This window comes from Pseudorca crassidens, chromosome 2 (assembly GCF_039906515.1).
Source record: "Pseudorca crassidens isolate mPseCra1 chromosome 2, mPseCra1.hap1, whole genome shotgun sequence".
Lineage (NCBI taxonomy): Eukaryota > Metazoa > Chordata > Mammalia > Artiodactyla > Delphinidae > Pseudorca > Pseudorca crassidens.
In genome coordinates, this window is record NC_090297.1 from 60,308,026 (window position 1) to 60,331,465 (window position 23,440).

General features: G+C 37.0%; 1 protein-coding gene across 11 annotated transcripts in view; it reads left to right on the plus strand.

Annotated features, from left to right (window-relative positions):
• SRSF11 (serine and arginine rich splicing factor 11) overlaps positions 1 to 23,440 on the plus strand; it is a 53,678-nt gene that overhangs the window by 5,913 nt on the left and 24,325 nt on the right. For 2 of the 11 annotated variants that reach the window (XM_067726552.1, XM_067726548.1), the window contains 7 exons: positions 6,910 to 6,972; positions 7,275 to 7,496; positions 13,777 to 13,910; positions 17,678 to 17,787; positions 19,613 to 19,705; positions 20,501 to 20,550; positions 22,437 to 22,564. In XM_067726552.1, coding sequence (XP_067582653.1) covers positions 6,923 to 6,972; positions 7,275 to 7,496; positions 13,777 to 13,910; positions 17,678 to 17,787; positions 19,613 to 19,705; positions 20,501 to 20,550; positions 22,437 to 22,564 — 787 coding nt within the window. In that variant the 5' untranslated portion in view covers positions 6,910 to 6,922. The other 9 variants (XM_067726551.1, XM_067726554.1, XM_067726553.1 and 6 more) reach the window with 9 other exon arrangements.

Genomic DNA, 23,440 nt, shown 5'->3' on the forward strand with positions numbered 1-23,440 from the left:
AGTTTTTAAATTGTAGATTAGGGATAATAATAGTAGTTGATATTTATGTTTTCTAAGCATTTGTATTCTCACTTCATCCAGAAAAGAACCCAGTGAGTTGGAAATTATTATTATCCTCATTGTTCAAATGAGGAAATTGAAGCACAAAGTAATGAGCCAAAGATTGCAAATACCTTAATTGTGGCAGAGCCCCTTTGGTTTGACTCTAGGCCTGCATTCTTAATCACTGTAGCACCTTTTAAGTGTTGTGAGGATTAAAGCACATTTTAAAAGCATTCAGTTAATGTAGATCCTCAAATTACTGAGTTGAGTACACTTTCGGTTTTACCAGTTTCATAAGACTCTTTAGAAATAATTTTCCTTCATGATGAGAAAGTTAATTTTATAGCGTAAGGGGAAAAAGAGCTCAAATTGTACAGATGTCTAATTCCTTGATCAGGGAAAACTCTCTAGTATTAAAATGCTTGAAACTATTTACTTAGAATAAAGATACATATAAGTACTGGATTTTTTTTTCACTTTTTTTTTAAGATTATGAAGCAGTCCCTCAAATGGCCTTTTCTCAGTTGAGAGTAAAAAATTCTCATATAACATAGAGGATAGGTAGTGAGTAGTCAGTACCTGGAGCTTTCCCCTCCAAATATTTCTGTTGACCCTATTCAATCCAAACGCCAATAAATCTGTTACAAATAAATTGATTGTGGTTGTATGGACCACAGCTGAGAGTACTGTGCATGTGGCTTTAGGCAATAGTATCCTAATGCTCTAACTCCTTTTCTCTCTATGTTAATCATAAAAACAAACTTTGAAAAATAAAATGAAAAATACAGATTTTTGCCCACAGTTTCAAGGTGTTCACAGACCCTGTGCTGTCAATTTTAAAATGTAGATATAGAATTTCTGCTATTGACAGACAATATAAGTTAACAAAACAAGTATTTGGAAGTAAGTAGACTTTTTCTGTTCTGGTGTGTGTCTGTCCATCATTCTGTCCATTAGCCCCCTAATGCTGACTTATCCTTTAGTCTCTCCCCTTCGTTTTAGATGGAGCAGAAAAGGGAGTGTGGGATTTATAATTATGATTTTGAAGTAGATACTAATCATTATAGAATCATCCAATTAATAGAAATAGAAGAGAAATACAATTACCTAATTTGTAGAAGTAGAAAAACAAAACAGATCTGCAGGTAAGTTTGTTTTTTTTAAGTTATGGTTTGTAAGCAGTGATTTATTTCCCATGTTTTTCTTACTGCTTTCTATAGCTATGGGGGGAAAATGTATAGCCAAATACTTTGAGAGTTTCTCAACCAAACTTCCTTGTAAATCTAACAAATGCATTCCTGCCTTCATTCACCAAGCCTTTGTTGAGTAGATTGTGTAAGGCATTTGTAAAGCTTCTAGCACACAGATGATACTCAGTAAGTAAGTTTTTGTCAAATGCTTACTTTGTTCCAGTAAAATATTGTTGGATATCAGAAACACAGAGATGAATACATTGCCTTCCCTGTCCTCAAAGAGTATATTTGGTAGAGGGAAAGAGCTGCTTAACAACTAATTTGGTAAAAGACCTGTTGCTTGTGCAGATTTGCAAAATTATGTCAATTTACGGCAGCGGTCCCCAACCTTTTTGGCATCAGGGACCGGTTTCATGGAAGACAATTTTTCCACACACCAGGGGTTGGGGGGTGGGGGGGGAGGGGTGGTTTCGGGATGATTCAAGCACACTACATTTATTGTACACTTTATTATTATTACATTGTAATATATAAGGAAATAATTATACAACTCACCATAATGCAGAATCAGGACCCCTGAGCTCAGGACCCCTGAGCTTGTTTTCCTGCAACTAGGTGGTCCCATCTGGGGGTAGTGGGAGACAGTGACACCTGAAGTGTGTTGCTTATGTCCAGTCTACTCTGTAAGATGCAGCTTAATTGTCACTTGCCACTGACTGATAGGGTTTTGATATGAGTATGCAAGCAATTGACTTATTATGGTCTCTGTGCAGTCAAACCTCTCTGCTAATGATAATCTGTATTTGCAGCCACTCCCCAGTGCTAGCATCACTGCCTCAGCTCCACCTCAGATCATCAGGCATTAGATTCTCATAAGGAACATGCAACCTAGATCCTTCGCATGCGCAGTTCACAGTAGGGTTTGCACTCCTATGAGAATCTAATGCCGTTGCTGATCTGACAGGAGACGGGGCTCAGGTGGTGATGCGAACAACAAACAACGGGGAGCGGCTGTAAATACAGATGAAGCTTCGCTCCCTTGCCTGCTGCTCACCTCCTGCTGTGCGACCTGGTTCCTAAGAGGCCATGAACCCGTAGCCGTGTGGCCAGGGGATTGGGAACCCCTGATGTAGAGGACTCTACAATCTTTTCCAGTAGTGTGAACAAAGGTGGCTAACAGTAACAGGTAAGTTGACTTACCCAACTGGGAACATGGTGTCCAGTGGGTAGAGTTATTGTACATACCTGTGGCTATTCTATCTTTTAATTAAAGAATTTCCATTTAAATACATGAGGTCTTTTTCTTTTCCTTAGAAATATCTTTATTGCAATTGTTCTTTTTCCCAGTTTTATTGAGATATAATTGACATACAGCACTGTATAAGTTTTAAGTGTACAGCATCACAATTTTAATTACCTATATCTTGAAATGATTACAACAAAATTAGTTAATATCCATCATCACATATAGATAGAAAATAAAAGAAAAAGAAAAAAAACCTATTTCCTTGTGATGAGAATGCTTAGAATTTATTCTCTCAGAAACTTTCATATATATCATCCAGCATTGTTAAGTATACTTATGTCATACATTATATCACAAGTACTTATTTATCTTATAACTGGAAGTTTGTACCACTTGAACACCTTCTTCTCATTCTCCCTCCCTTCACCCCCACCTCTGATAACCACATATCTGATCTCTTTTTCTGTGAGTTTAGTTTTGTTTGTTTCTTTGTTTTTTAGATATAACTTCTTTATTCATCCATCGATGGACACTTTCCATGTCTTGGCTATTGTATATAATGCTGCTATGAACATGGGGATACAGACATCTCAACATGGTGTTTCTGTTTCCATAGTGGCTGCACCAATTTACATTCCTACCAGTAGTGCCCAAGGGTTCCCTTTTCTCCACGTCCTCCTCAACTTTTGTTATCTCTAGCCTTTTTAATGCTAGTCATTCAAACAGATGTGAGGTGTTTTGGAGTTCCCTGTATATTTTAGTTATTAACCCCTTATCAGATATATGGTTTGTACATATTTTCTCCTATTCCATAGGTTGTCTTTTCATTTTGTTGATGGTTTTCTTTGCTGTACAGAAGCTTTTTAGTTTGATGTAGTCCCACTTGTTTATTTTTAATTTTGTTGCTTATGCTTTCGACTTTCAAAATATCGTTCCCAAGTCCTACATCAGGGAACGTTTTTCCTATGTTTTCTTCTAGGAGTTTTATTGTTTCAGGTGTTACATTTAAGTCTTTAGTCCATTTCAAATTAATTTTTGTGAGTGGTATAAGATAGGGGTGTAGTTTCATTCTTTTATACGTGAGATCTTTTAGAACCTTGATACTGGAAAGAACTAAAGCTTGTTCATTATAACTGATAGGATTGGTACTGTTTTGAGGATTTGCATAAAGTAGTATTCTCTAATATTCTTTGAGAGACTTTCTTTCCAATATCAAGCACCTCTTTAAATTTTTCTTAGAAGTGTGGTGGTAGTAGCAGTTCCCCACCTGTGAGCAATAGGGCACTACTATCGGGAATCTTATTTTTCATATTTCAAAAGCCTATCAGAAATTATGCACTATAATATGCATGTATAGGCCAAACATGACTAATAGGCCATAATATGACTAAAGAGGCCAAAATGACAGGTTACTTTTTGCTTTGGAAATAGCATCAACCATTAGTGAGATTGGTAATAATTTTCATTCAAATATAACTGGAAGCCTTCCCAAACCCACTCCCAAAAATAAGCAGGTGGCTCTTCCCTGTGCATGCTTCTTTCACTTCACTTTCCACATGATACAGGATTTTCTTATAAGTCTCTCTCTGAAATATAAACTGTAAAGCTTTTAATCAACAAAGAAAATGGTCTTCCTACTTTCCTTGAAAGCTTCAAACTTATTCTCACCCTGAGTACCTTTCTAATTGGCTATTTCCTCTGCTTGGATTGCTTTGCTTCCTCCTCTTAATAAAGTTTCAGCTCAGATAACACCTTCTCCCCCATTTCCTATCCTGGTTTATTTTCATCACAGCACATTACTCCCTTACGTCTTTGTTTTTGTATTGAGAGTTTGCCATACCGAACCTGGCGTTTCATGAGATCAGAACATTGCCTATCTTTTTTCTCTGCTGTATTTCTAGGGGCTAGGAAAATCCTGAAACATAGCAGGGGCATAATAATATTTGAAGGAATTTGTGAGGCTTTTTTTTTTTTAACATTTTCATGATACTGGGGTTAAAGTAAATAAGACAGGCATGATACTTGTGTCCAGGTTCTGTACTTTTTATAGTCTTGTTCAATTGGGAGCCTAAATAAACCTAAAGTGATTTAATACTAGTATAGATTGGATACATTTATTTGCTTTCATATATTAGTTATTTGCCTTTAGCTATTTCATTTCTATGGGAAACAGACAATAATAACACAAGGTAGGTACCTAGTTATTTAATCTATTTATTAGACCTAAAAGGATCTTCAAAATTATGATTCAGCTCCTCACTCAGCTTTTGACTGAAGTAGGTTCTTAGAAGTGAAGTGAAATTTTCTCAAATCACACTTAATTAATAACAAGGTAGTATTTTATTTTAAGCCAGTCTTCTGGCTGTAAGTCCAGTATTTTTTTTTAGCTGCTAGATGATTTGAAAGTAAAATATTCAGAAATCCTCATTAGAACGATTTTTTTTTTGCCACTGTTTCTCCATATGGAAGCACCATCTATTTGTGTGTTCAGTAAGTTTTTATGTATAACCTGGTTTCTGAGGACTTAAAAGATTTATCTTATCACAGAACTATGTTTTTCTTTGGCTTGAATTTGTAATTTTAATTATGTAATATGTCAAACATACAGAAAAGTGTGGAATAATAGAAAAGATTTCTGTGTATCCACCACAGAGAATAAAAAGATGTTAACATTAAAAAAAAAAAAAGACAGGCATGAACCCTGCCCCTGTATTATTTGCCCTTTTGTCATAGAACATCATAGCCACTTCTAATAAGAGTTAAACGTATCAAGTGACAAAACTGAAACAATTTAGTAAGATGTTTGATGCCATTTATTCAAAGGAAAACAATCCATGGATTGGGAGAGTACAGTGCCTGGCAAGCATGGAGCACTCTTCACAAGGGATTTTGGGCAAGAGGGAGTTTTATAAAGAATTAGAAGAAGCATTGGCCAAGAGGTGGAGAATTTCTTCATAAGGCTAGCAGGTCCTATATTCTAGGGCACGGTAATCTAGCTAAAACTGAGTTGGAAGATTGCGATTTGCTGTTAGGTTTCCTTGACAGGTGTTTCCTGTAAGTGCTGGCTGACTTAGGTTTAGATTTGTTACGTGGGCTGGGCTACTGTGGAGGCCTTCATTTTGTGGGTACTGATATACTAATTAACTTTATCAAACTGTTAAGAATCTGTATTTGACAGTGACATATGTCTGATTCAAAATAAGAAAATTAATTATCTGGCATCTTTTATATTCACAGGTACACATTTATGAATGACATGCAGTTAATTGTAATTTGTAATTTTGCTAGGTGTATATTCAACCTACCCATCCCTTTGTATGAGAACTAGCAGAAATGACGTAACTAGTAAGAAAACCTAGCCAATTGGCTCTCAGTAACTTTAGTTTCTAATCTCTAACAAATTACACTCTCAGTTGCATTATTCCATAGAAGTATTTACTAAAGAAAATATTGTATACGTCCTCAGATTTTGGCCTCCAGAAATATTTAGGATCAAGTAAATTTTTTAACAGTTGTCTTAGAATAAATGACAGTCATTAAGACATATTTGTGCATGTGTTCAGCACATTTATTGGGCATTGACTATGTGACAGACATTGTGCTAGGTCCTAAACTGACCCAGAAAACTCAGAGCTTTGTGGGGGACATGTCAGTATAACAAATATATGTACCTCTGTTGTTGAGTGGCGAGAAGGAAACCCTAACTCTGCTTGCAGTTGTGTCAGTGAGGCAAGGAAGGCCCTATGGGGGATAGCAGTTAGATAAAATGAGGGAGGTCATTAATAATTTGTGTAAAGGCACTGAAATAAAAGATTTTGTCAGGTTTGGGAACTGCAAGTCATTGGATAACACTGGATGAAAGTGGGAGAATAATTCACATGAGGTTGAAAAATTAGGCAAGGATCTTTTTATGATCAAAAGCTTCAAAATTATTTTAAGCAAGAATATGCATGTAAAGCAGGTTTTTCTGTAGAAATTTTAGATCACATACTTGTACATATTTAGGTACTGTAAAATGTTCTTTAAAATGAATTTGTATCGCTTCTAGGCCTTTTGACTAAGATCAAGTGTAAAAGAGTGAATTTGTGAAATTAGCTTATAAAGCACTAGTGAGTGTAACATTAAAATATATTTTAAGATTTTAGTGGGAAAGCAAATTCGTCACAAATTCAGTGTTACAAAGGTGTGTGTAAAGATTTAGAAAATTTTATAGTGGTAGGGAGGAAAATCTTGATAGCTAGGGTGTAAATTTCATTAGTAACTGGACAGATCTGTAGAAGATACTCTGTACAAAGAAATAAATATCGTGGGCATTTTTAATAAGAATAGTTGCTAAAGTGTGCATGCAGTTTTTTGCCGGGGAGTGGAGGCTTGCTTTAAAAAAAAAAAGTTAACGCCTTCCACTTTTCTTGTCTTTAAAAAAAAAAGGGAGCAGAGAGGGATGGAGATGACTCCTTTCACGAGACCGCGGGCCCTCGAGTTTCTCCTGCTGTGAGTGAGGCTTGCTGGGCCGGCACGGGGCGGAGCCGAGGGTGACGCGCCCTTGCGCCGCAAGGCATTGTGGGGAGCTCGGGCCGAGAGTAAGGTGGTTGGAACGAGGTGGGGGAGGCCGTTTGTTTTCTCGTGGTGTCGAGCTCGCGCGGCCTCTTCGTTCCCCGCGGCGACCGGCGGGGCGGAGAAACGGCGGCGACGGCAGCAGCGGCTTCGGACACCGTCCTGTCCCCTCTCCGGCGAACCGGTTCCTCTTCCCCCTCCCTCTCACTGTTTGTTGTGTGTTTGATGTGTTAAAGCAGGAGCGAGTACGCGAGTAGCGCCATGAGCAACACTACCATCGTCCCCAGCACTGCGGGCCCGGGCCCCAGCGGCGGGCCGGGGGGCGGCGGCGGCGGCGGCGGAGGCGGCGGCACCGAGGTAATCCAGGTGACTAATGTCTCCCCGAGCGCTAGCTCTGAGCAGATGCGGACCCTCTTCGGTTTCCTAGGGAAGATCGACGAACTGCGCCTCTTCCCGCCTGAGTGAGTATCGTCCACCATCACGGTTTTTGCTAACTCCTCCTCATCCTGGGCCTAACGCACAGCATTTCCTGCAGGCCCTTGTTCATGCTTCCCTGGGCTGGTCTGCTTTAGTTGAGGTTGGCTATTGCGTTTACTTATGCAAGCAATCTGTGCATTAGGCCTATTAATAATGCAGAGAGGCAGGGCCGGGGTTTTGGGGGATTAGGAGACGCTTCTAATCTTTTTTTTTTCTTTTTCCTTAAATTGTGCCAGCGTGGTCGTTCTTTGGGCACTTAAATCAAGACAAACTGCCCACTGGATGTATTTTGTATATAGGTTAATTTCTTTATAAAAAACAAATGTTTGAATTCTTTGGAAAGTAACAAAAATATTCATCTCTGTTAATTTGATATTGAACTTTATAGGCTGTTGTTCACTTAATGCTAAATATTGTTCAGTGATTCTGACCCAGTGAACATAATTCAGAGTTAATACTCGTTTGGACAGACAGTTAATTCAGTGAGCCTGAGTAGTTTTTAAAATGAGAGAATGAGTTATAGCTGAAACCTTGGGTTTTCCTTTGTTTAAATAATGTACATATTTATATTTCAGAATTGTTCTTCAGAAGGAATTCTGTAGAATGTTAAACTTTTTAATTTGGGGTATGTGGTTTTTGTTTTTATCCTACTGTCATTTCTTATTTGTATCACAAAAGTATTGAATGAGTGCAGTAATTGTAAAGAAAAAAATTAAGCTATGACAAAATGTGATAAATATTAGAGCAAAAATTTGAAATAATAAAACAGTCCAGTGCTCTTTGGGAAAAGTGAAAATTCAGATTTTACTGTCAGTGGGTACTCAGTACCCGCTGTACCTTAAGAGTTTTATGATGTCACTTAAGTTCTAAACAGGAAATTGGAATCCTCAAGGAAGCCACCGTTGTGGATGTAATAAATCGTTAACCTCTGTACACTTCTCAAATAATTAATGGAAGTTGATCATACTGCGGTATTTAAGTATTACTGTATTTCATCACTTTCTACTTGAAGTATTTTCAGATGATTATTGTTTGCAAGTGTTGTGTTGTCTTTAATTTTGAGGGAATATACATGTGGAGGGAGATTTCAGAGTAATTTACATGAAGTGTAGAAGTCTGGGAACAAACATGTTTTTGTTACAGTTATTTTGAACAGAAATTTGCTTTGACAATGAAGGACAAATAGCTTTCATAATAGAAACTTATAGATGTTTTGCTGTTATCTTCTCACAACATACCCTTTGTTAAATTATTAGTGAAATTAATAAACAGTAAAATGGCAGAAAATAAAAGTGACACATCTGATTATTATCGATGACTTGATTGTAATCATGTTGTTTCTCAAAGTATGTGAGATACTGGATTTATTTATGAAAAAATTATTTCTGGTCCAGCAGGTCATTAAGAACTTCTTTATAGGTGCTGACTGTAAAATGCTTTTATTTCGAAAGTGTTCTTTTTATGATACTTTTATAAAAAGATGACAAAGAAGTGTGGGAAGTTTACTGGATCTTTTACCTAACACATGGTCCATATCTTAGAGGGAGTCATGATGGAACAGAGTCTGGCTTTTGATTTGTAGTCAAAGGAGTGGTTCCATTATAACCAGGAGAGTTTTGTGCACCAGGTAACATGATCTGGGGTGCTATGCATTAAGAGGATTCTTTCCCCTGTATTGGGAGGAATAGATAAATATTGACACACTTTTTCTCTTTGACTCCTTCATATATGCTCCCACATACAGATCATTTTCTCTTCTGAAAATGCATAAGGTAACAATATAGTGAATGTTACACTGCTAGTGGCCTTTCCAGTTTGAATAGTGTGAATGTAGATGCTTTTGTTCATTTTAACTTTGTTGTTTTTGTTGTTTTTTAAACTAATTTAAGCCTCAGTAGCTAATCTGACCTGCACAATTTGGAAATACTTTATTGACAATTTCTTTAAAGCTCACTACAGTTTTCAACAGTTTGCTGGGGATAATGTGCTATGGAATCCCTAGCAGTCTAAAAGGGGTTCATCATTCCAAAAATACTCCAAAAATTTACTCTTATTTGTAGAATAAGATTGAATTAACTCGGATCACTTAAAATTCTATTGATTGTAAACAAATTTGGTGTTTGATTTTTTTTTTTTTCTTTTAATGGGTATGTGTGTATTTCTCCCAAAAGGTATTCTTATCCACCTGGAACTCTTATCCTAGATATGCCCGTGACGGACATGCTTTCTTTTGTTGCTCAAATGTCACCTAATCACACTATATAAAAATACAATACCCCTGCTCCCTGCCTTCTCTATTCATTTAACTGCTTTTTCTGTGTAGCACCATTCACCAACTTAGAAGTTTGACTTCCCCCCTTCTTCTAGAATGAGATCCCTTGGGGTCATCAACATCACTCTGGGGCATTTATTTTTTTAATTTTTTTAATTTTTTTTTTTTTTTTGCGGTACGCGGGCCTCTCACTGCTGTGGCCTCTCCCGCTGCGGAGCACAGGCTCCGGACGCTCAGGCTCAGCGGCCATGGCTCACGGGCCCAGCCGCTCCCCGGCATGTGGGATCTTCCTGGACCAGGGCATGAACCCGCGTTCCCTGCATCGGCAGGCGGACTCTCAACCACTGCGCCACCAGGGAAGCCCTCTAGGGGCATTTTTAAAGAACTTACATGACTGAGCCCCAACACATACCTGCTGAAACTAATTTCAGTTCTACATGCCTGTTTGGGGGGAAAATTCCTGGGATCTGGGATTATGCCAGACATTTCACTGACAACCTCCTCAAGAAGGTGTCTCCCTTTGTTTCATTATTGAACCATCTATATCTTGGTTCCTTTAAGCCAGAAATTGCTGGCTTATAATTTCACCCAGTGATAATACAGTCTTCACAGGAAATAGTATTCTATTCCTCTCTTCAGTATGATAGCCCTACCTACAGCTATCTGAAAGCATGTCAGTGTTCCCTCATTCTTCCTTTTTAAAAGAAAAGGTTACTTTGATTCTGGTTTTTCTTAAAATGCATATTGAAAATTCAACATGGTTTGTCTTTTGTATGCTAAATGCTTTCCTATTTTATCTTGCTCAGTCCTTTCATATTCAGAATAAGAAGGTATTTTACCGTTTTACAAATGAGTGAACTGAAATTCACATAGGTTCTATATACGCAAGCCCCTCTACTAGTGTCAGAACTATTATTCAAACCCCAATGTTTTGATTCTTTTTTGCCATTTGATCAGAATTTCCTTGATTTAGCCAAACAACTTGTGAGTGGAATCATTCTTTTACGCCTGGTAGGTATTCTTCAAATGTTTGATTTTAGTGGGATTTCAGAGTGGAGAATGTAACAGGGGTCCTTATCAGGTAATGATCCTTGAGATGCATATGCCAGTTATGCAGTAACTGAAGGCTACTTATAACACTGCAGATAAATTCATTACTAACTTTTCAGCGACCAAAAAGAGATACTTTAATGATCATATAAGTAACTTAGTATAGTTAGGTAAGGGAAAGAACATAGTTTACCTTTAAAATTTTTTTAAATAAATGCAGCAATTTACTGTATTTCTTTAGAACTGAGTAAGAGCACATGATGGAAAGGGCATATGAGGTCAACAGAGTTGTTAGCTTTGCCACACACTTGCTGTTTTGCAGGGTTTAGGAGATGCATTGTTTATAAGCTCAAAATTCTCTGCTCAGAAATGGTTAGCTCAGTATTAAGTTGGGGGTTGAAAGAACATCTGACCCAAACCAGCAGTTCTACTTTAGCAGGCACGAGTATAAGCTGCGGATCTTGTTAAGAATCAGAGCCTTCCCGTAAAAAAAAGGGATTCTCAGATTCAGTGGGCTTGAGATGGAGAAGAGTAATCTGAATTTTATGTGTGCATCCCAGAAGATTCTGAAAAAACCCTTAGAGGTCACTCTTAAGAAAGTAGAGACAATATCACCACCAGTCTTGCTCCTCAGTTCTTTTCAGCTGCACTGCCTCTTCTATATTAATTTTTCAAGATAAGGAGTAAAGACAGTCTTATTTGTAGCAGTGGTACTTGCACAAAATTCTAGGGTATGAAAATTAATTTCCAGTATCAATTCTTTATCTTAGCATCTCTTTTATTAATTTTAACTGAGAAAGTATGACAGTATACTTGTGGGACCAAATAGCAATGGTTTTAAACAAGACCATTTAAAGTGGAGAGAAATTAATTATTTGTCCTTCTGAGTTGTCTTACTGTGACTCTCTTTTCCGTGTTATTTAAATTGTTTGTATTTTATCTTTACTTCACCACCACTTACAGGTTTGATATAGCCAACTAATATTGCACAGACATGAGTGGGTAGAAAAAATGTGAATTATTTAAGATCGCCAAGTAAATAGAAATACATTGGGAGAATGTAGGCATACTTTCCTATTTTTTAAAAAAAAATTTTATTTTTTGGCTGTGTTGGGTCTCTGTTGCTGCGCACGGGCCTTCTCTAGTTGCGGCGAGCGGGGGCTACTCTTTGTTGCAGTGCACAGGCTTCTCATTGCGGTGGCTTCTCTTGTTGCGGAACACGGGCTCTAGGCGCCCAAGCTTCAGTAGTTATGACTCACGGGCTCTAGAGCACAGGCTCAGCAGTTGTGGCACACAGGCTTAGTTGCTCTGTGCCATGTGGGATCTTCCCTGGATCAGGGCTTGAACCCGTGTCCCCTGCATTGGCAGGTGGATTTTTAACCACTGCGCCACCAGGGAAGCCCCCTAATTTTTTTAAAAGAAGTGTTATGTTTATATTCTTTAAAAACCTAATATTTGATAGTCATTATCTTTTTCTTTTAGTTAAACGACAATAGATGGTATCAAAGAAATGGTAGAGGTCACTTTTTAAGAAATTTAAGTGCTCACTACCTGCCAAGGCATTGTGTTAGATGTTAAGAACATAAAATGATAGCGTTTAAAGAGCTTTTTAATTTAGTGGTAAGAATGTGGATGTCAGGGAAGAAATACGAAGAGCTATATAGCTTTAGTACTAAAACTAATGAAACAGCATTCTTTTCAGTATACTGGGTGCAACATTGTTAATTTAGACCAGTGATGCTTTACACTGAAAAAACATTGTATCCTTTCAAAAACATTTTGCAGTAAACTTCTGTAACAAGATGGCTTAAGTCCATTTTGATATCTGTGATACATACATTGACAGCTTTGCTTTGAACCCTGGGTGCATATTAAAATTGTCAGGGAGAATTAAAGAAGGCAGCACTCAGTTCTTCATTCATCAGAGATCTTGATGTAATTGTAGTTCCGCAACCCCCCCCCCAACTCCCGCCGTGATTCTAATATAAACCAGGGATGACATGATTACTACTGCCTTACGGTATTGATTTTCAAATAGCTTTTGGTTTGGTGTTAAGGCAACCCCTGCCTTTGTTTATTTAATCTTTCCCTTTCACAGAGAGTTTAGTGGCTGAAATTTAACCATCTTATATTTTTAAAAAACAGCAAAAACTCTGCTCTTTTTCTAATCTTATCTTTAAGCTACCATTGCTTGCACTGTAGCAACTTGTTTTTGTTTTATATAAGAACGCAATTGCCGAGGGGAGTGACACTTTGCTTACTGAAATTTTGCCTAATTGGGGGGCGGGGTGTAGTATTATTCCCATGTGTGCTTAATTTTCTTTTTCTCTGTGAAAGTGCTCTAGTGGGAGAGCCTTAACTATTTATAATGCCTGGGAGTTTTAATATGCTGTAGGTTCAGGAGGACAGAGCATTTAGTAGCAGATCAAGAAAACTCATTGTCAAATAGGTGTACTTTACCACAATATTCGTATGTCCCTAAAATGGAATGGTTTTGTTTTTAACTCTGAAAAGTTAGCCATAATGAAAAAGTTTTGTTTTTAACTCTGAAAAGTTAGCTGTAATGAAAAGTTTTCTAAGCCAAAACTAATTTGTTACCTGTATTTTTAAATGGCTGGTATTGTTATTATGAAATAAATGTTGACATTTCTGTGACCTGTTCAAACTCTGAGACTTTATAGTTTCAAGCTGTTTGTAACTTGATGCATTGTAAATTTAAACAGTGATTGTTTTTGTCTAGGTGCAGTTTGCTACGGTCAGTTCTGTGGGTAGTACTTTATTGGAAATGTCATGTATTTTTGAACTGGTTAACTAATATGTGTGCAGTTATGTATTTTTATCTGCCTCTTTTACTTTTGGAATGCAAGTGTCATTTGTGAATCATTCATTTCTGTTTTAGCTGATATTTTTCTCTTCTTTTATGTTATCTGTTTATTTTTTAGTGATTCGCCTTTGCCAGTCTCATCCCGAGTCTGCTTTGTTAAGTTCCATGATCCGGACTCAGCAGTTGTGGCACAGCATCTGACAAACACTGTATTCGTTGACAGAGCTTTGATAGTCGTACCATATGCAGAAGGTTTGTGCTTTGTTTAACTACCTATGTGGGCATCCTATGATGACCATCTACCTCAGTGTAGTTTTAGAGTGAGCATTAGTAGCATGTTAAAAATCTAAGCTATTAACATTTTGAAACCCTTGTTATACTGTGGTCCATATTTTTACTTGAAGGCTTTCTTTTTAACTTAAAAACTCAAAATCAGGTCTGTTTTTATAAGATATTTAACCTTTTGCATTATTTTAAAGTATTTTTAAGTTCATTAAAACCATATCCCTAATATCTACTTAGTTAATTTAATGTTGTTTTATGAAAATGTCCTGAAGGTGAACAGTTCACGCCATGCACATTTACACAGAAACCTTCAAATAAATGCATGATGTTGTTTCTGTTTTGAATAAATGTGACCAGGTTGGTTTTATTCCTTAGTGATTCCTCTTAGTGATTCTTCTCACTGATAACTTTAAAAAATATATCCCACATTGAATTTCAGTATACCAAGGGTCGCAATGATTTTGGTTTTTATGAAAGTTCAAGATTTCCTATAGCTTAGGTGCCAGATGGGCACTGGGTGTTTTGTTTTTATGCCAGATTTTCTTGTTCATTCTTGCTATATTTTCTAGAATATCTCTAAATAATAAATTCTTCTCTCTGTTATTTGTGTGTGTGATTTTTGTAGTGGAGAAGGCAAATGCAAAACTCTTCCAGATGACTGAAAAACAGTGGGTCCTCTGCAGCTACAGGGGATTCTAGACATTAACTAAAGGCCAGCAAGCACTCAAGTCCCCCAGGTGTTTTCCTGGTGTAACCATTTGTTAACTACATTTTTCTCTCTTTTTACATTTTAGGCTGTTAAAGTAATTTGGCAGAAAAATAATGAGCAGGGTTTTTGGATCTAAAAAAGCCACTGTGACAAGACAGCACTCTATTAATTCCATTTTGTAAAATTTTCTAAGACATATATTAGTTTGTTCCCAATGTACTGCTACTTTATTTGCTTTTTGGTAACTATAAATTTGAGTCAAAGAAGTCACTGAAATATGTTACAACTACTGGATTTTATTAACATATATGCTGACCAGGATATAAATGCTTTCCCCTTTCCTTAGTGAACTGGTCAGTGGAAGCAGAATCTTGATATTGTTAACTTTAGATGCTATCTTAGATCTTTGAATACCGATGTGAACATTTACACCATTCCTTGTAAAAGTTGTGAAATGTCTAGTCCTTAAAACTTAGAAAAATTGCCTCTGTGGTTTTCTAAAGAAATTAAATTGCATTCATAGTTGGGTTAAGGCATGCTATATAATAACAGTAAATCTATGTCCATGATATTAAAGTGTATGAGCCCAATTCTAAGGTTTTAAAATATATATATGCTGATAAACTTATGAGTTAGTATGTTTTGATTAAGCATTTTCTTTTATATCAGTGTGCCTGTTGTAGGATAAGACTTATCACCAAGAGAAAATTTACAGAATTCAAATTTAGGATAAGTAAAATGTAGAACATAGCTTTTGGAACAAGGGTCAAATCATGTGAGTAATTTACAAAACATTAGTTAGCCTTTTAATTTAAAGAATTCTTATTGGCTAAGTATTATAGTTCCCAAGCCCTGAACATAATACAGTATATCATATAACTGGCTTTCATAAATATTTTTAGACCATAATAATTTTTCTGGATCTGTTTTGAAAGTGAAATATTTAGAGAGTACATATATAGAATTACAGAAATATTTAGTTCCAGAATCTATTAGTGTATTACTGTAATTTTTGGTATGGTATGCTGTATTAATGTTATGTCCACTAAATATCTGATGTACTCAATCCCTTTGTCACCATTCACCCTGGTTTTAGCTCTTAAGCTTTGGTGTTGGTTCTTGGTCAGTGTTTTAGAACAATAGACACAAAGTCTACGGTAAGGAATAGTCTTAACTGGTAAAACTGAGATAGCTGGATTTGGAAGGAACTCTTAATAGTAATGGATTTGGGGATTATTTAGGTTCCTTGGTTAATGTTTGTTTCTTTTGTCTGTTTCTTTTTCTTTCGTTTCTACACATTCATGCAGTATTTCATGGTTCTATCAAAGCAGCAGTAAAAAAAAATACTCTTGACGCATGAAAATTAACTGGTGAGGGGCCTCATTGCTATTTTTAAATTGTAGTTTTATTTTTAAATAGTCTTTTTTTAATCAGAGGATCAGATGCATGACTTTTTTTTTAATGGATGCAGATCTTCTATCAGGTGTCTCACAATAAATTCAAGAGGATTTTAGTTTGCCAGAAATGTTGCAAATGCACTAATTTTAGTAAGATGTTGATACTTAATATTATCCTCTTGAGACATAATTTTGCATGCAAAATTATCCCATAATCTTTGTAGGTTTGTTAATAATGATGCATTAATGCCCTATATCTAAATGATCTTCTCCCCCCCTCCCCCCTCCATAACTCTTGGTATCTAAATTGATGACAGCTCTGACACAAGCAAGATAACAGTGCTGTGTAGTATACATTTGTTTATATTATCGGCACTTCTCAGTTTAGGTGGAAGGAACCATTACCTTTATTTAACAGTGGTTTTTCTTTTTTGTTGTTGTGTTTTACAGTTCTTTTCCCTGGTTCAGCCTGAACTATATACCAGGCCCTGCTGAAAATACCACCCAACAGTTTTCTTCTGCAGCTTATCCAGTTTCTCTTAAGTGCCCTGTACATATTGTATGTTTTATGATGAGATGCAGTTTCTTAATATGTATTACAGAAATACTACTGGTATTTGCAAATATGTAGTTTAATTGTATTATTGAACTCTCATTTTGGGGGCTTGGGCACATTAACAGATTAATCCATCTGTATAGGGCTTTTGCTGTTGGATAGAATTTAAATTGTCTACATAAATATTTGTCTTAGGGCCCTTAGATTTTATCTGAATACACAGATTAGGCTTTAAAAACAGACATACATGTTGTTTTTGGCTTTAGGAGTTTGGCTAAGCTAGCTTTTCAACTGACACTATGTAGCAGCATTTTTGGTATGGTTAGCATGGCACATGTTGGAACATAAGGCATTTTACTATACAGGTAAGGAATGTGCCATGTTGTTTTACTTATTCTCTCTCTCTTTCTCTCTCACTCACTCCCACACACACATCCTGTGTGTATTCAGAGACCTTCAGAAACATTCATTTTCATGAGTCAGCAAAAGCCCTACGCTTGATTCCAACAGAATATTTCCTTTACATACTTTTCTTCTCTTAATTTTTACAAAATTTGTATGGTAGGTGTAAAAGAAAATCATAGTAACTGTACCATATTATTAACCCCTAAATCAAACTTTTTTTGTCTTGTGTATCTTGATTTTTCTGTGTGCTTTATAGTGAAGCAGCCGACACGAGTCGTTGTTCATAAAACAGCTTTTGAAAGTTGAGAGCACACCCCTGGAGAACCGACTGTGCTTGCTTACGTTTGGTTCATGACTTAAAAATCGAGTACAGGTGATGAAATCTTGGCAGTGTTAACAAAAAAGTAGTGTGTATTGTGCTATTTTTTTTTTACTCTAGAAACTTAACCATTTGTAGAGAAAAAGGATACAGATTTTCACACATTGAAGTTTCATTCTGACATAAAATTAATGATAAATAATCATAGAAATCAAGCTTTATATTTTAGCGAACATAAATACTTTCAACAAACTCAGGTGGTGTATCAGGGAGACATTTTCTGGGTGTTTTTGTGTGTTTTCTGTCTTGCAAAAGAGTGTGTTCTAATGCATGGATGTTTCTCTGCAGGAGTTATTCCTGATGAGACTAAGGCTTTGTCTCTGTTGGCACCAGCTAACGCAGTGGCAGGTCTTCTGCCTGGTGGTGGACTCCTGCCTACTCCTAACCCACTTACCCAGGTATTAGTTCTGTTGAATTCTTAAAGAATGGAAATATATTTGTGCTTTTTGAGTGCTGTTGTGATTCTGGTTCGTATACTGTTATCACGTGGTCAGAGCATTGTAGAAGGCTGTAGTATTGTATTGTAATCAAAAATATTAAAGTGGTAGTTTGCGTTTTAAGAACATTCTGAGAATTGTAAATATCTTGTATCGTTTTGTCACTGGCTCTCAAAATAGCCCGTAAGTCAGGAGGCATAAGATTTCTGTTACACATGTTGTTTAAAATAGTATGTTCATTTGAACTACAAAAGAAAATTAAGGTGAAGTTCAGACTTTTTTTTTTTTCTTCATGCGCTGTTATCTTGCTCTTGGGCTTTAAGTTAAGTAGGTGGCTTAAAATAAAGATGAATTCAAAGATCTGGGTAATTTGTAGATGCCTTTGATGTACAAAATTGTGTATTAACTAAACCATTTTTATAATAGTACAGTTGAACCTCGAACAACATGAGTTTGAACTGTTTGGTCCATTTATATATATATATATATATATATATATATATAAATATAAGGATTTTTTTCTACTAATACATATTATAGTATTGCATGATCCAAGTATGTGGACCAGCAGATATGGAGGGCTCACTGTAAAGTTACAGGTGTATTTTCGACTGCATGAGGAGTCAGCACCCCTAGCCCCCATGTTGTTCAAGGATCAACTGTATTAACAGTGTTTTAACTCAGTAAACAGTTACAGTGCAGGAAGTTTGGTAACTTATTTTTACTAAATAATAATGAAACTAGGAGAAATTTCAGCACAGTGCTTGTAGAGAAGGTCAACGGCCTCCAAAGTTATAAGATTTTGCTTGGTTTGTGTGCATTAAACTGACTAATCAGAATTATGTCAGGCAGGAGACAGAACCATACCGTAATTCGAAGGAGAAAAGTTTTAGTATAAGGAATTACTAATTAGTAACAGGAGATTACTAAGGGAACTCTAATGAGTACCAGAATCGCAGGTATAGGAAGCAACCTCTACTTCTAAGCTAAGGAAGAAAACACAAGAAAGAAACACATGTAGGTGAGGGGGCGCATCTTCCCCCTCAAGGCTAAGATTCAGACCTCCTTCAAAAAGTTAGATACAGTAGAAAGTTCTCTGGAGTACCACGGAACTTGCTAGGAAGCTGCCTAAGAGGATGGCACTGAAACTCACTGAGGTGAAGGCCACTGAGTGTCCCATGTGGCACTGCAGTAAGAATCAGAAAGGAGACAAAAGAACTATAAAGAATCCCTTCCACAGTCAGTGCCCTTCCAGCTCCCCCTAAAGGTATTTCCAGCTCCCCCTAAAAGTAAAGCTTAACATCGTGCCAGCTGTCAAAGGAGAAATGCTTATAAGGGTGCTGCCTTCAGTATCACGCAGTAGGACAACAAACAATGGATTTGGAGCTAAGAAGCAGTAAATATTTATAAATGGCACAAGAATGTGTGAAAATCTTTGCATTTTTTCTAAATTCTGATTTTAGAGATAAATGTGCTGTGATGAGTGAAAAATGAGGCCATCATGTTATAGCAGGGGTAGGCAAGCTATAGCTCTTGGGCCAGACCCCCATTATCTGTTAATTTTTATTGGAACACAATTATGGCCACTTATTTATGTATTGTCTCTGACTGTTTTTGATCTACAACGGCATAGTTAAGTAGTTGCACTGGAGTCCGCACAGCCTACAGACTTAAACTAGTTATTATCTGGCCTTTAGAGGAAATAAAAATTGACGCACTCCCCCAACCCCCACAGTATAAGAAACAGAAACAAGATTTTAAATAAATAAAATTTGAAATTTCACAGATTGGCGCTGTTCCATTGGCTGCTTTGGGAGCTCCTACTCTTGATCCTGCCCTTGCTGCACTTGGGCTTCCTGGAGCAAACTTGAACTCTCAGGTATAACTTAATACCCTTCAACTCTGAACTCATTTTTGTAATTAAAAAAATTACTTCATTAAATGTTACTTTGCATTTCAAGAACAGGAGTTAACTGACTTATATATTGTAGTAATTTTTTCTTATGTAAACTTGTTAATGAGAGATTTAAAAGGTCACTGCATTATTGGCCCCTTGCCCATCAAAGAATTTCTCATTTGATAAAGTTCAAAGTAGATGAGTTTCACAGGAAGCCAACACCACATCAATATGTTATGAAGTCAAAATAAAGTCATGAAATGATAGGAATGTGTGTTCATAATTTATTCTCTTGTCATCTACTCACTTGGAAATTTTTGTTTTCCCTCATTGCGATTTGGCTAAACTTTTTCCTGAAGTCCTTTATGGAATTCTTTTGATTATTATACTGACTAAGCACATTGAGTTTTGTTTTACATGTTTCCTTAAAATGTTACTTTCCCTTAGAAAGTCTTAAAATAAGGAGGAGGTCATTATTCTGTAAAATCTGGACTGTTCAGCTTCATAATTTCATTATTTACCTGATAAAGCAGCTCTGGGTATCCAGTACTACAGTCACTAATGTCACCTGTTTACTTTTTTAATGTTGTGACTAGAAAACTTAATATGACATATTTGGCTGGCATTATATTTCTATTGGTCATTGTTGTGCTTGGGATATGTTAGTTTCTGTAGGTTTGCCAGATTGTTCTAGGACATTTCAACATACTAAAAAAATTAAAATAGTAATCATTTATTGTTCTGTGTGTTCTCATTGCTATTTTTTTGTTTTTCCAGTCTCTTGCAGCAGATCAGTTGCTGAAACTTATGAGTACTGTTGATCCCAAGTAAGGATTTTTTTCTTCTGTTTCCATTGGTGATAGAGATATACTAATATCTAGAGAAGAGGTATTTTATTTTTGATAGCTAAAAGAAAGTTTTCTCAAAGCATGCAATATGTAATCCTGTTTTCTAGAAACAAGGAGAAAAAATCCAGAGGTAAGCCCATCTATAAAGGGTTTTGTTTTGGAATAATTATTGGTCTTTGAAAATCATTGTAAATAGGTTAAACCAGGATGACAAGTAAAGAGCTGAGTGTTGTCTTTAGTTGATTCATTTAAAAAATTACACTGACTACTACTATACTCAGAAAGGGAGACACTATTTAACTATAGTAAAGCATGTGCATCCAACTAAAGGAAGTACAGAGGTGCTATGGGAACTTATTACAAGGAGGAGAACTTAGTTCAAAGATCAGAGAGGCTAAGCCCTAGGGCAAGGGTCCCCAACCCCCAGGCTGCGGCCCATACCGGTCCACAGCAGCCTGTTAGGAACCGGGCCGCACAGCAGGAGGTGAGTGGCAGGTGAGCGAGTGAAGCTTCATCTGCTGCTCCCCATCACTCGCCTGGACCATCCCCCCACACACACATACCCCTGTCCGTCCATGGAAAAATTGTCTTCCACAGAACTGGTCCCTGGGGCCAGGAAGGTTGGGGACCACTGCCCTAGGGGATGAATAAGAGGAAGACAGAAGTGAGGGAAACACTAGCCCAGAGTAAAGGAGTAATACATGTCACATAATAATAGTCAACATCTTTTTAGGGACTTTGAAAAGTTTTCTTCATGCTGTAACTTACATTTCCTACTTGATATATCACAAATTCATGAGATATTTTCATTGGTAATTTCTTAGTATATCAAATCTGAGCTTAATGCTTCTTCTTCTTAACTTGGTGAAAGTCACTGTCAGTAAGTGGGAGAGCATGTGGGGGAGGCAGGACAGACTCATTTGATTATAGTAGTTAGTGGCATTTTTTTCTTAAAAATTACCAGATAAAATCCAAGTGTCTACCACCCTGCTTATAAAAATATCACTAACACAGTTTTTAGGGGCTTCCCTGGTGGTGCAGTGGTTGAGAGTCTGCCTGCCAATGCAGGGGACACTGGTTCGTGCCCCGGTCTGGGAGGATCCCACATGCCGCGGAGCGGCTGGGCCCATGAGCCATGGCCGCTGAGCCTGCGTGTCCGGAGCCTGTGCTCCGCAATGGGAGAGGCCACAACAGTGAGAGGCCCGCCTACTGCAAAAAAAACCAAACACTAATACAGTTTCTAAAAACTCCCTGTGTACTCATTCTTGTTTACATTTCCCACTCTACCCACAAATAACTACCAGCCTCAACTTGGTGTCTACAGTATTTTTTTACTTTTATAAACCCTTAAGGTGTATCTTTAGCCTTTCTATTCAGGAATTTCGTAAGTAATTTTGGTGTGCCATTGGCTTCTGCCTCAGTTTCTCCCCATCTGCAAGCTTAAAAGTAATTATCTTCCCCAACAAAATTATGATTTAGAAAGTTTTTAAATCATGATTTAGAAAGTTTTTAAATCATATTAAGGAAGATTCTGTTAATCAAAAATCTTTAGCATCAGCATATTCCCATGTACTAACATTTGCCAAAATGTGTATAGAAAGTTCATGGATGTTGAGCAAAATTAAATAGATTTTTTTTCTTATTCCACATATCTCTGAGTCTTTTAAAATGCAGGTGCCATTGTAAATATCCAAAGCTTACTATACTATATATATATATTACATATAATTTTATCAAAATTGTGGAGTTCCCCCCCCTTTTTTTCAAGGAGTATCTTACTAAAATGAAGATAGGAACATGTGTTTATTTGAAATGCTGTTGTACATTTTTAAATATTTCAGATGCAATTCTTGGTTCTGTTCCAGGTTGAATCATGTAGCTGCTGGTCTTGTTTCACCAAGTCTGAAATCAGATACCTCTAGTAAAGAAATAGAGGAAGCCATGAAGAGAGTACGAGAAGCACAGTCCCTAATTTCTGCTGCTATAGAACCAGGTAAAATAGGTTTATGCAATTATGTTTGGAAATTAGTTGAATAATACTTCAGTCATTTTTTAAATTTTATTTCTCATATTTTGATAAAAGATCATTTAGTGCAGTGATTCTCATTTGGGAGTGGGTGGGTGGTATGGGTAAGAGTTGTTACCCAGGCATATTTGGAAATACCTGGAGACACTTAGTTGTCATGCTGGTACCAGCTGCATCCGGTAGGCAGAGGGCCAGGGGTATACTAAACATCCTACAGTGTGCAAGCACCTCCCACTCGCTAAACAAAGAATTCCTCATTCGGAAACATTAGTGCCTAGGATTACCTAATGCTTCGTGTGATATTTTGGTGGTTTTTAATTTATGAGTTTTTTTTTTTGGTGGTTTTTTAATCATTTATGTTTGCATAAGTTGGGGTAGCCTAATTGATTTCAGTCTTTTATTTGACCAAGAAAACCTACTAAAGATCTTCTGTTTATGCCATTTGTTTAAAGAAAAGCAAATGTATTATTCTTTGCAGATTGTCTTTTTGAGATGAAATGAATGGTTGTCCCATTGTTTTCCTGCATGTATTTTTTTTTTTTTTTTTTTTTTTTTTTTTTTTTTTTTGCGGTACGCGGGCCTCTCACTGTTGTGGCCTCTCCCGTTGCGGAGCACAGGCTCCGGACGCGCAGGCTCAGCGGCCATGGCTCACGGGCCCAGCCGCTCCGCGGCATGTGGGATCTTCCCGGACCGGGGCACGAACCTGTGTCCCCTGCATCGGCAGGCGGACTCTCAACCACTGCGCCACCAGGGAAGCCCGGCTTCCTGCATGTATTTTGATCTTTGGTCCTGATTTTTTTTTCCCCATTAAAAACAATGTTTTATTTATTTTTTCACTATTTC